The sequence below is a fragment of the Taudactylus pleione genome, unplaced genomic scaffold (genome assembly GCF_031769625.1).
Source record: "Taudactylus pleione unplaced genomic scaffold, aTauple2 ptg000251l, whole genome shotgun sequence".
NCBI lineage: Eukaryota > Metazoa > Chordata > Amphibia > Anura > Myobatrachidae > Taudactylus > Taudactylus pleione.
The window spans coordinates 7135989-7150450 of NW_028284653.1; the positions used below are offsets into that span (position 1 = coordinate 7135989).

The 14462-nt window shown below is 41.4% G+C and overlaps 1 protein-coding gene across 1 annotated transcript in view; it reads right to left on the reverse strand.

Annotated features, from left to right (window-relative positions):
* HBP1 (HMG-box transcription factor 1) overlaps positions 1 to 14462 on the reverse strand; it is a 57623-nt gene that overhangs the window by 21380 nt on the left and 21781 nt on the right. Inside the window, exons 2-7 of the mRNA XM_088480211.1 lie at positions 10613 to 10796; positions 7974 to 8208; positions 7374 to 7509; positions 6312 to 6423; positions 5436 to 5548; positions 3800 to 3956 (exon numbers count right to left, since the gene is read on the reverse strand). Of these exons, the coding sequence (XP_088336337.1) occupies positions 3800 to 3956; positions 5436 to 5548; positions 6312 to 6423; positions 7374 to 7509; positions 7974 to 8208; positions 10613 to 10796 (937 nt within the window). The remainder of the gene's footprint in view (positions 1 to 3799; positions 3957 to 5435; positions 5549 to 6311; positions 6424 to 7373; positions 7510 to 7973; positions 8209 to 10612; positions 10797 to 14462) is intronic.

The window sequence follows — 14462 nt, forward strand, 5'->3', positions numbered from 1 at the left end:
CACTTTTTAAGGGGCCAAAAGTAATGGGACTATCAACTCAAAAGCTATTTCATGGACAGGTGTGGGCTATTCCCTCGTTATTTCATTATCAATTAAGCAGGTAAAAGGTCTGAAGTTGATTCTAGGTGTGACATTTGCATTTGGAATCAGTTGCTGTCGACTCTCAATATGAGATCCAAAGAGCTGTCACTATCAGTGAAGCAAGTCATCATTAGGCTGAAAAATCAAAACAAACCCATCAGAGAGATAGCAAAAACATTAGGTGTGGCCAAATCAACTGTTTGGAACATTCTTAAAAAGAAAGAAAGCAACACCAAAAGACTTGGAAGACCACGGAAAACAACTGTGGTGGATGACAGAAGAATCATTTCCCTGGTGAAGAAAAACCCCTTCACAACAGTTGGCCAAATCAAGAACACTCTCCAGGAGGTAGGTGTATATGTGTCAAAGTCAACAATCAAGAGAAAACTTCACAAGAGTAAATATAGAGGGTTCACCACAAGATGTAAACCATTGGTGAGCCTCAAAAACAGGAAGACCAGATTAGAGTTTGCCAAACAACATCTAAAAAAGCCATTACAGTTCTGCAACAACATCCTATGGACAGATGAGACAAAAGATCAACTTGTACCAGAGTGATGGGAAGAGAAGAGTATGGAGAAGGAAAGGAACTGCTCATGATCCAAAACATACCACCTCATCAGTGAAGCATGGTGGTGGTAGTGTCATGGCGTGGGCATGTATGGCTGCCAATGGAACTGGTTCCCTTGTATTTATTGATGATGTGACTGCTGACAAAAGCAGCAGAATGAATTCTGAAGTGTTTCGGGCAATATTATATGCTCATATTCAGTCAAATGCTTCAGAACTCATTGGACGGCGCTTCACAGTGCAGATGGACAATGACCCGAAGCATACTGCAAAAGCAAAAAAAGAGTTTTTTAAGGCTAAAAAGTGGAATGTTATGCAATGGCCATTCAATCCCCTGACCTGAATCCGATTGAACATGCATTTCACTTGATGAGGACAAAACTGAAGGGAAAATGCCCCAAGAACAAGCAGGAACTGAAGACATTTGCAGTAGAGGCCTGGCAGAGCATCACCAGGGATGACACCCAGCGTCTGGTGATGTCTATGCGTTCCAGACTTAAGGCTGTAATTGCCTGCAAAGGATTTGCAACAAAGTATTAAAAAGTGAAAGTTAGATTTAGGATTGTTTAGTTTGTCCTATTACTTTTGGTAACATATAGAAACCGTTGTAATTCCTACACCGTTCACCTGATTTGGATGTAATTACCCCCAAATTAAATCTGAAAGTCTGCAGTTAAAGCACATCTTGTTTGTTTCATTTCAAAGCCATTGTGGTGGTGAATAGAGACCAAAATATGAAAATTCTGTCAATGTCCCAATATTTATGCACCTGACTGAAAGGAACGCCATTTTCTGTTTATAAGGTGGGGGAGTTGGTTTCCTCTAGCTTAGGGCCATTAGTATATTGTCTCTGTTAGTCACATGTTTTTTTTTTTCCTTTTGATATCCTTTAATGAGGGGAGAGGGAGGGTGTTTATGTTAGATTAGCGTAGTATAATGGGTTGGGGGGGTGTTTAGGGATCAAAGTATGCGTGGGTTGGGGTTAGGTTATACAGGGTGGCGTGTCAGGGGGGTTGTTTTATTTTAATCTAGGGGTATATACTGTATATTATTTTGGTATTTGGACAGGTATGGAAATGTTATTATATTGATACTTTTTGTTATCTTGATATGTGATTTCTATATCTAAGCTGGCTGCGATGAGGTCTGTATCACTTTATTCTATATATGGTATTTCTAATTCTCATATTTTGGGATTTATGTGCTCGAATGGCGCCTTCGAGCCCTTTTTGATATAAATATAGATGTTAGGAAGTAAATAATTAACATATCCTGTTATTTCTATACCATAGTGCTTATATGTACACTAAAATGTTTCTGATCAACATGTGATACATTTGTTTTCCATATCTGCCTCAATCCAATTGCTATATATCTGTAATGTTTGTTTTTCTTTTTTTTGTTTGTTTGAAAACTATAATAAAAATTACTGAATTTAAAAAAAAAATTGAGATGAAAGTTAGATACAGGTTCATTTTCTGAGAGCAGTTCCAAGGACAACAAAGTGTGCACGGTGGAATGTACTAGAAAGGATCAGTAATACTTCTATAGTGCCCATATATTACACACATTTAGTCACGTCAGTCACTTATCCAGTAGAGCTTACAATCTACATTCCCTACCATATGTACACTTTAGGTAGCAGCCAATAAATCTGCCAAAATGTTTTTGGAGTGTGGGAAGAAATCGAAGTACATGTCAGAATCCCATGCAAACAAGCAGAAAGCATACAAACTCCACACAGATAAGACCCTGTCTGGAATGGAACGCATGAACCCAGTGCTGTGACCTGTGAGACAGAAATGCTAACCACTGTGCTGCCCACATGCACACAGAAAGAAGCATTGTTATTTGCACTTTTGCAGTTTGCAAATGACAACAATTGATATGAATACAAACATTTACCAGCTTCCTACTTAGATTTTTACACCACAGCACTAATTACTTAGTTCATCTAAAACAGGGATGGGGAACCTTCTGCCCGGGGGCCTTATAAGGCCCTCGGAATCATTTGGTCTGGCCGTTCAGAGCTTTTTACTGCTAGCCTCATTTGGCTAGCAGGGTACCTAGAATGGCACACTGCAGCCAGAATCAATGCAGCAGTGCCACCTGGAGCGTCCTTAGGACGCTTCAGACAGTCACACCGCTGCCCTTACAGCTCCCCGAAGCATCCTTAGGATGCTCCGGGCATTGCCGTAAACACCAGCGATTGAGGCCCCGCCCCCGTGTGACATCACACGGAGGGGGCATGGCCTGAACCAGGCCCAGAAATAATGTTATATATATCAAAATGGCCCTCGGCAGAAAAAAAGTTCCCCACCCCTGATCTAAAACAAAGCTCATTGGAGAAGTTTTGCACACTCCTCTCTGTTAATGACGATCCCTGCTTTTCAATGAGACTTAAGCTGGCCATCCACTATACAATTTTCTGTCAGATGTCTGTCCAATCTGGCTGGTTGGAATGAAAACCTTGTAATGTATGGGAGCAAGTGACAATCGTCCATTTGCTCACAAACTCTGGAAAATAGCCAAAAATGGTTGATCAGACAAATTGGTTAAAATTAAAACACACAAATGTAACCAATTGAACAATTTTTTTTGTCCTTTTTTCAGTGTTTAAAACCATATGATGGCCTGTCATTTGCTCCCATACATTACCAGGTTTTCATTCCAACCAGCCAGATTGCACAGAGATCTGACAAATAATTGTATAGTGGATGCCCAGCTTTACAGCAAACCTTTAAGCTCCAGTCATGCTTGTGAATAGCAGAGATTACAATTTACAGAGGGGAATGGTGAAATAAATACATTATCAGATAAAGGAGATGAATTTTCCCATATTCCTCCAAACATATTCCACTGAAAGTAGTGTCCCTTGTCCACTCAAGGGACACTTCATCAGAAGGTGCAACACTTTCCCTAATTCTCTTACCCTGCACAGCCTGGTGCAATCAGATGGGCACTGGCATATGGCATGATGAAGAAAGAAATGACTTACCCACAATGCCACATCTTCATACATGACTAGTTAAGTTGTCCTCAAAGCCTGAGAGTCTGCATTAGACTGTTGTATACAGCTACTAACAAATAGCTCATAGCAAACTCTGTCCTCATGTCATCTGGCAATACAGGTATGAATTTGTCTTACCTTTATTTTTAACATAGAAGGGGTGATCCAATTTGCACTCTACTGTGAGCAAGCCATCATCTGGTGTACCAGGGTCAAACGTAAGCTGCAGAACAGATTCTCCATAAGAGACGCACTCTTCATGGGAGATCAACTTCAGACCTTCCGAACCATAACTCTGGAAAAAGCATAATGACAAAACTACATATAACAAATAATAATCCAATATAAATGTAATAAGTCTATCTCACACAGGTGCTGCAGAGTACTCCGCAGCTTACCTTAGTAACCAGAATAAAGCACCCTTCTTTTTCTAACACAATGTCACAATCAGACAATTACCTAAATACAGCGCTAGATTTTGGAATTGATTTTGATAAACAATAACCTGGCCAAACTGCATTAGACAAACTATAGCTGCGCACACACCATAGCAATCTTTGTAACACACACACCAAATCACACCAGACAACAAAACACAACAAAATGAATAATCAAGGAGCTTCTTCTTGTATAGAGGATTTGTCCCATACATCAGACCCAAAAGAGGTACAGATGCATGTGTGACCAGCACTTGCCTTATTGCTGATATGGAGTACAATACGTTGTAACTCTTATATATTTATAGTAACTATAGTTACTTCCAAAGCACAAGTAATTTAAATGTAATGCTGGGCATACACTGCCAGATAAAATGCCTGTCAGACCGACAGACATTTTATCTGGCCGGCTGCCAGCCGCAGATGTCGCCGGCATACACTGTGAGATTTCTCTCACAGTGTATAGCCCGACATCTGCGCTCCGCCCCCGGGGGAGGAGACATTTCCCTGTTCCTTCCGTAGGAAGGAACACAGGAAATGTCTGTCTGTCGGCCGCGCTGGGCATACACTGCCCGATGCGGCCGACAGTTACCAGGTAAATATCGCATCGGACGGGCATGCTGGACAATCCTGCATGCCCGACCGAGCAATATTTAACCCTCGGTCGCCCACACACACACGCTACAATTATCGGGGCGATCCGACGATATCAGGCGGATCGCACCGATAATTGTAGCGTGTAGGGCCAGCATAAGAGAATCAACTAGTATTAAATGTTTGTCAATAGATGCACAGGCAGTAAGCTCTATAACATGTATAGAAGTGGTATTATCTAATTCAGCGCTGTCCATATAGCTAGCAAAGTCTATTCTGCTGCTGTTCGTGGAGCTTTGGACCTGACAGCTAGTACAAATAAGAGATGTATAAATAATTCTGCAAGTCTCTGATAGATCCGTAAACTGTATTGAAATATTGTTTTTATTCATTTTTAAAAGGAAGATTAAAGGATTGTGGGTAAAAAAGCAAAAACCCAAGTTGCACCTTTACGGAATGATAAGGTTATCCATAAAGGCTGTTTGGTTACAGAATGATAAGCAATAAACTGCCTTATTTATTCCACAGAACTGTAGACTACGTGTACATGTACTGTACAAACAGTTTGGCATTTCAAGATAAAATAAACCATAAAACCCTGAAAAGTAACACACATAAAACTACACAAGTACAACAGTGAGCCCTCATAAAGTCTTCTCCAGCGTCTGACTGTGTAAACCAGACAGCTCATGGCTAGGACTTGTCGCCATGCATTAGAGAGGTGTCAGTAATAAGAACACTACCTTCTGAGAGCCGGCAGGCACTTCATACCCATGTCTACAATGTGCGCTTTTGGAATAATCTTCCACATCCTGCCAGACTTTCTTGCGCCCTTTATGAAAACAGAGGCGTGTGCCTAAAATTAAAATCAAGAAGAAGAGAAAATTCAGGTTTGACCCCATGCGGGAGATGGTCTAATTTTTCTAAGTACAGCTCAATGGAAGTAGTGATGGCTCAATCAAGCAGTAGCTGTACTTTGTAGTGATTACTTGATTATCTCTCCAAATAATTACGCTTGGCAAATGTGTACATAATGGTTTGATTAGTTTAAATGGCAGCTAAATGTTGCAGTATGATTTTACATACACTACAGTGTCTTTTCCCTTCTATAGCTTAGTATAGAGGTTGCCAAACTCCGCCATTACAGTCCACATTTTAAGGCTATCCATGCTTGAGCACAGGTTACTTAATTAGTACTTTAGTCAAATAGATTTAACCATCTAGACTCGAGCATGGATATCCTTAGAACCTGGAATGTAATGGCAGAGTTTGGGAACCTCTGGCTTAGTATGTGATCGCCCATTGGTGAATTCCCACCACTAACTACAAGGAAGAAGACATTTTCTATCTCCTCACTGAATGCCTGTAACTGCTTTAGATCTATCCAATACCATGTTATATTGAGGTGCTGTCATTAAACAGGTCATCTATGTTTACAATCAGGAAACATTTGTTATGAAATACTGTAAGTATTTCCAAGTGCAATTATAGTTTTATTTGCAGATCTAGTAAATGTTGTAAAGGGTCATTCTTTCATACAGAAGTGTAAAACACAACAAACATACTCTTAGTAACCCGTGATTAGTAACATCCAATATAATCATGATTGTATAAATTACCTTGCAAAAAGCAGTGCCAAATGGTATGTGGCCAGGAATGGCACCATCCTAGGTCATCATCATCAGAAAATGCAGACATACAGAAGATGCCAGACTCCGACTCACTGTGTGCCTGAAATAAAGAGACAACATCATGTAGGGGGCTTCCTGGTTACCACGCCACAGTCATACTGGCTCAGATACATGGCAATCTGGCAAAGTGGCATGATCAACCACAGCGTAACCAGCTTTAACTACTGTTCTACTGCCGCCCAATGAATAGGAACCCACAGACACCACAAACATAACCTGGATTGTATTTTGTACATATTTAGCGAAATTACACATAAGCAATATTAAAACTTTAGCTTGTGTACATGAATCTTATTAACATGTCAGTGCTACACATTAAAGAGCCCTGTAAGGAAACCTAAGTATCTATAAGCATGTTCCTCTTTCTTCATCTCTATAAACAAAATAATACAGAATGTTAAACGTTCCCAGGTATCAGAAAATAATCTGACAGTTAGGCATTTACAAATGAGGCCTGCACCTGCATAGTAGGAAGTTGTTCTATAACGGGGTACCTGTACCAGAGTTGCAGAATAGAATAGACAGGACACTTGCATGGGCTCTGTCCTGTTGGCTGCCTATAACATATTGCCATGACATTGTGATCTACTGACAATATCTTAACTCAGTTGCACTTCTAAGCAGATAAACTTCAGAACTTGGGCTGCCATCAAAAGGTTATAACCTTGCTGTTTCCCATCAAAATCTGCTTGTTGTATCTGTATCATATGGTTTATCCATCATTTACCTCTACCTCCATATAAACACAATTATGGCCGCTATACTGGCTGCTGGTGTCACAAACGTTTAAAAACGCTGTACCCTTCAAGCCAGATACACCTGGTTTCTAAAGCTCTACTAGTGGCACAAATGCTGTTGTGCCGGCCATAAAGAAACTAGAGTCTCTGTGTTATGCCGGTGAAGAAAACATAATAAATTACCCAAAAGGTCAGATTGTTTTAATAAGTCATTTAGCAGTTAATTCATGTTGCTTAAGAAAAAGAGACTCACCCGCTCATGTCTTACTGGTGTTCCTTGTTTCCAATGACTTTTAGATAGGTTTGACTCCTCTTCAGTGGAAACTGGTGGGGGGCGGGCATAGGAATGTAAACTTTTGCTGGTAGCTATTATGTGAACAGGTGATGATCTAAAATAAAGAACCAGCCATGTTATACAGGTCACAAAGGTTACATCTGAACTCTATATTGCTGCTGTATAACTAGGGAGGGGGCAGTTCTAGGTGGCAAGAGGAACACTGCACACAGCCATTCACTTCACATTTCTCAAGTGTATACTACTCAAACAAAGCAAACATGCTAAATACTTATATAATAAGTTCTATGTAATAATAAGTATTTTTAACACCATATGGCAGTACACAGAACAGAGGAATTTATTCAGATTCAGATTTATACTGGATTTTACACAATCGAGACGGCTAGAAAAGTGGGGGCTGAAGGCCAATTTCTTCTACCAAATACATATGGCCGAGCCACTTCTACCTGCTTCCAGTAATACACATTGTGCCTATTTCATTTTGCGATATCTGGGTACATTTCATGCACTGTATTAGAACATTTCTGTGAGGCCAGATTATAATAAAAGCTATACCTATTATAGAATGAGCATTGCATTAAAGGACTCTGAGGACTGGTGGCAATGTTGGCCAGCTCCGTCAGCCAGTTCATCCCACGCTCACACGAATAGGCACTGTCAGACATATGTGAGGTGTTCTGGTTCCATGAAGGCACAGAAAATTCTTGGTGTGAAACATCTGCATCAAGGTGAAAAACCTCAGGAGATGATGTTGGGTCAGTGTGAACGGCTTGTAACTCGGGCAGATCATCTGTAGAGAGGATGGAGAGGCACATTTATGGATTTAATGTTGTGGCTAATATCAGACCGTTATTGTGCCAACATTATCCAGGCATACGTAAACATAATATTTAGTGTAATAAATTCTGAGCCATTTCATAATATCTGCTGCAGGGAGAGCAGTGTATTACAAAGACCCCCAAACACATACGCAACAAAAGTTAGTCTACTGTCCACTAACTTTCTACATAGCAGATGCTAATAGTGACATTATGCTCCCATGTGCTCTGTAATTAATGGACTCAACCTCAGTGTGAGAACTATTCAGCCCTAGGCAACCTGTATACATCTCCAGGATTCTCTCATTTAAGGCAATTACTTCTATAGAAGAGAAGAGGTTTGATCTAGACCAGAGGTTCTCAAACTCGGTCCTCAGGACCCCACACAGTTCACGTTTTGCAGGTCACCTAGCAGGTGCACAGGTGTATTCATTACTCACTGACACATTTTAAAAGATCCACAGGTGGAGCTAATATCTCTCTAGTGATTCTGTGAGGAGACCTAGAAAACATGCACTGTTTGGGGTCCTGAGGACAGAGTTTGAGAACCTGTGATCTAGACTACCCCTACACTAACATGAACACTATTAGGTAAAGGGTAATCTTTATTTCTAAGCAGTTATATGTAGGATATGCAAATAACACCAGAGCTAGTTCCCTCACTGTAAAGGGTTTCCCAAATTAAATATAAATAAGAAAATAAAATGAATACAGTTGGGGCACAGAAGACCAGCAAAAGAAACATTGCCTAATCAGCTTGGTAAAGCCACTTTAGTTGTCGTTTGACACTAGTATCAAAATTCCTCACGATTACACATAATGATAGGTACCCCAACATTTCTGGGCAGTTACCAGTACCCGGACGTTTGTCCTCTCAATCCCATCTATACGCCATTTTACTCTGACTTTAAGGATTTGGGCACAATGTACTAATGTGCAATGACAGCACAACGTTAAGGTCAAAGTATAAAACTAATACATGTCCAGATGTGTCCTCTTGTATCTTTTGTGGCAAATCGCGCCACGCATGGTGGGAGTCGCGTACCCACTCGCTAAACCCGATCACTATGGGCGCGATCAGCGGGAAAATCGAATAGCGCTATCGTCACTTTAGACAGGAGATAGGGCGCGCTATAACAATTGAATACTGCCCATTTTGAAATTATAAAAATGTCGATGTGGTCAATGTCAACATTATGAACATGTCAACATATTTAACGTCAACATTTATTGGGTTGTTAGGTCGACATTTTGACTGTTGACGTATATACCGCATCCTTCATTTCAGACACGCAAAATTGCACAGCAAGACTTAAATGGGAAAAAACACAGTAATCTTTATAAAAACGGTATTGCTTTTTACCCCGATGTCACAACTAGCACATTGTTGTATGTAAGGTTGGACACAATTTATCATTTGTAAGTCATGCACCACAGGTCTCAATGGAAAATTCTGCCAGACCCTTTTTTTTTTGCAAAGAGTTGCCAACCAATAGAGAATTCACTAAGCACCAATCATACATGTGGCTCACTACTTACAGAGAACCACTGCAGCAAATGATTAATTTCCCCAATGCTCTGGTGCATTTCCCCATGTACTGAACAAAACAAACTGATGGGAATATTGTGAGTTGTTTTGTAAGTAGCCTAGGCTACTCTCATTAGTAACACGAGCCAACATTGGGCCCGATTCAGAGATGTACACAATGGCGCAGAACGAAAGATTTATTGCTATTGCACATGCATCAAAGTCGCACTGCGTACGCTCAGCGATGGTCTTGTGATTACACACACACATATAACCCTTTCGCAAAGTGAGTGACAGCTAGTCAGAGTTTTGGGAATGTAAAAGGGGATTGGTTAGAAAAACGCAGGTGTGTCTTACAGTTTAAACGCTGTTACTTGGTCGTGCATAAATTAGCCATTGCCATCGCATACGCAGCATGAGAGCCCTCAGCATGTCAGGAGAGCCACTGTATCTTAGACAGGTCAGACTTGCTGCAAGGGCTGCATGGCTGGTCGATGTTACAGATAGTTACGCAGGTAAGAGACGTTGGACCGATATGAGAAGGCAGCAGTGGGCGTCCCATGCTTGGTTAAGCTTTGTAACTATTAGCGTATTTTTGCAGCTGCAGGCCATGTGAAATTGCAGCTGCGATCGCACTAGCATTCATCTCTGAATCAGGCCCTAAGTCAGCAGGTCCTTGAATTCTGGTTGAAGTGGGGAAGCTGGAAGTAGGTCTTTGTATCCTGGTAAAAGGACATTGTATCATGGTGATAATGGCAATGCTGGGATGTAGGTGCATTTGTAAACATAGCCAACTGAAGGCAAGTATGTGTAAAAAGTAAATGATGTATACATCTAAAAATTCATACCAAGTTCCATGTGTTCATCAGAAGACTCGTATCCTGGAGAGGATGGGAGACATTCATTGCACTTCAACATTTCCAAAGATTCATTCATTGCTGTAGGTCTATTGTCCATTACCAACTGGACACTCTGTACTGTGTTGGGCATGTCCTTTGTCTTCACTTCCCACACCATATTATAGCACTTAAACTGAAAAGTCCATGGAAAAAAAAACAGAAACAAAACAATGTGTTAAACTTTTCAGATTTTGGCATTGTATGAATTAAATTCTATGGGCAATAATATCCCAATCACCATCTTTCCAGAGATATAAAGAATTCCGGAACTGATGAGCATTATAAAAGATGTTGTACCATATAAAGACTGTTTAATGACTTATGTATTAACAATAGGTGTGATTAATTATTTTGTAGTATGCCACAAGATACACTTCTGTTCTTTAAAAGGAATATAATCGATTTCCAACACTCAGATTTGTGCTGTCACCTTTTATCAACTAGAGTTGAGCACATTGAAGCCAATTTTACAAAGCCTTTCAACTTGAAATAAGTTTTGGATTTCCACATAAAATTATAGCACAATGGAAAAATGCGCTCTAGTAGGGTTTATGACCTGTACAAAGGTAACTGCAACATTTTACAGAAGTAAACACAAAATAAAAGGCATCAATGAATCTTACCCAGAGCAGTGCTAATAGCTCCTAGATCTAGCAGTGAAATGGATACACACTGCAATAGATGCCACAAAATTGGGCATGTTGGTAATTGCAGTGCAATAACGACCAGAGATGGCCATTACTGGTCTCTGTGTGTCTGGTCATCTAACGACAGCACTAACAGGCTCCTGTGATGTCACAAGAGATCCAGATGCTCCACCTGAATAACCAAATCTAATCCAATCTGGCCACATAAATGAAAAAGTCTAATCTTGTGGCTCAGCAGGTTCATATAATGTGTCGCCTGCTTAAGGTAGCAGGATGACTGGGTAACAGTTGCACTTGTTTTGATGCATTTTTTTTTTTTTTTAATAAAAAGCCACGCTCCACAAAATGATCTTTTCAATGCTTTGTAGTGGTATATTGCAGTATGATATTTCTAAATGTTATAGTAAAAGATGTCTGCTTACTCCTATGCACACTATCAATGAGCTTCTACAGGCAATTACAAAAATGTGCCTTAAACTGGCTACACACCTGAAAGACGTGACGATCCGATGCGCTACCATATATCATACACACAACATAATCTGCTGTATGATTACACAAATTATGTTCAGGGAACGTTACCGAACCACAGAGTACATCATATCGTCCCATTTGATGTGCAAGGAGATGACTGGTTGGTAATTCATCTCTCTCCAAGCTTTGATACATCTCCCCCTGGAAATTTTAATTCTCTCTATACTCCTTAAATAAACGTATACAATGTATTTGAGTATGTTAACTAATGCAACTTGTTCTTCTATCCAACAAATTATCAGGTTTGTCAGATTTTGCCATAGGTTGATCAGAGTGCCTCCGTCTCTCAACAGGACACTGTTGGATTATTGGTCGTTGACATAGTTCCGGATTCAGAGTCGCACACAATACCCGTGTTCTGGCAGCTGAGCGATACTTTGCTACTGCGCATGGCCGAATATCCCTAAAAACTCCTAGAGTGCATGAGTTAAGCTGGCCATCCACTATACAATTTTCTGTCAGACATCTGTCCAATCTGGCTGGTTGGAATGAAAACCTGGTAATGTATGGGAGCAAATGACAGTCGACCATTTGCTCACAAACACTGGAAAATAGCCAAAAATGGTTGTTCAGACAAAATTGGTTAAAACACAAATTTAGCCAATTTGAACAATTTTTTTTGTCCTTTTTTCAGTGTTTAAGACCATTTGATCGACTGTAACTTGCTCCCATACATTACCAGGTTTTCACTCCTACCAGCCAGATTGGACAGATATCTGACAGATAATTGTATAGTGGATGGCCAGCTTCATACAGACTGTACACACAAAGGTGCTGTTGTGATTGAGACCATGGTAACAGAAAGGTCTTGGAAAAAGGGTGGGTGTTCCTGGGCGGTGACTATGCAGACAGAGGGGTTCGTCCTATTGGCGTGTCGTTGAAGTGGTTGCGTAACAGATGCTCCATCTTTCACTTAGGAGGCCATACGCAGAAGGAAAATCTTCCATGGTGTGACAATGGTGGCGTCTAAAGACACACCAGGCAGTATTACAGCGTCTAAAGATGCTGAGAGTGGGCACCCCAATCCTTGCACACTCGTACGCACGGATATACACCAGAGAAGGACTTTGTAGCAGTATTTGCATAAAGACACAGGTGCTTCTAAATCAGGCCCATAATGTGCATATTCTGGGGGAGAATCTGGGAAGCAGATGCTTTTAGAACTTCTATACTGCTAAAAGCTGAAGTTTGAGGAGTATCTCCTCTGGTCACTAGACCTGTATATAATGGTCTCCTATGTGGACTGCTCATATTCTGACATGCATCAATTGTAAGCAAAGCTCTGCATGGACTGGGGAACTCCCATTTCCATGCTTTAGAGACTAGAGAAAGTCCAAGCTTCCTGGCATGGTTATAATTTACTCCAGAGATTTCTCCTTGTAAAATGCTAAATGTACCGTGGTTTTGCATGAAACTGGCCACAAATAAGTTTTACCATGAGCTCCAATATCATCATGGCAATGTCTGATAGAACAAAGGCCCTGATTCAGACCTGCTTGCTACGCCGCGATCGCTCGTTGCCAAAAGGGGCCGGGTATACAAATTCCGCGATCGCACTGTAAGGACGCCCTCTATGTCTTAGAGAGCGACGGCAGTGAGCGTACGCAGGTGTATAAAGCCGCCCATTTTTCTCTTTTAGCACCCGTCATCTCCAGGAAGTGTCTGATTAATCGGTAACATCGATAGCCATCGGACCTGCTCACAGCCCTTGAGGTAGCCCCTACCCCACCGCAAGCACTGCGATCAGTTCAGGCTCAAAAACAACCAAGTGACGTGTTCAAGGACGCTACTTTGCTAATTATGCACACCCATTAAACTCAGTTTTCACGCTCAGACACGCCTGCGTTCGCACAACCACACCCCCGTTCAAGCACCTTCCCGTTATCACCCACAAACGGCACATTCTGTCACTCAGAATAGCATCCAGTCTGTGTACTACGAGCGCACGATTCCCGGCCGTAGTGACTGGTTCACGCATGCGTACTTTGAAGCATACGCATGCGCAGATGTGCGATAATCACCCCTAGCAAGCAAGCGCAGCTTAGCGACTGGGTCTGAATCAGGCCCAAAGCCTGGCTTGCGGTATCTAGCAGTAATCCACCAATATTTTCTTTTGTGAAGGGGACAAATTTGTTCTTCTCAATGTATTATCCATCCCAACTGAGGGCCTGATTCATTACCGTTCACAACTGTGATTACGCATGCAATCCGCCGATTGTTGCGTACAGTGCATGCATCGCAGTGCGTGTGCCGGCCACTGTGATTGTGACCACGCAGACCCATCACAGAGTGATTGACTGGATGTGCCGTCTGTGGGTGGGGACAGGGGATCACCGAAACACAGGCGTGCCAGTGCGTGCGTATGCCGTACGCAGCCTGAGGACTCATAGCGTGCGATGAAGTTAGCAATTTCTGAGGAAGGTCAGAGCTTGTGCAAGTGTGCATGAGGCTGCGATGGTACTCGATTGTACCGATAGTTTTGCAGTCTTGCTAAACATTACGGATGAGTGTAAGGTAAAGTGGGCGTCCTTATGTTGTGCTGCAGCGGCATAGCGATGACAATGGATTAGCATACTATAGCAGTGAGACTGCGTGGGTAATCGCTATTGCATTCGCAG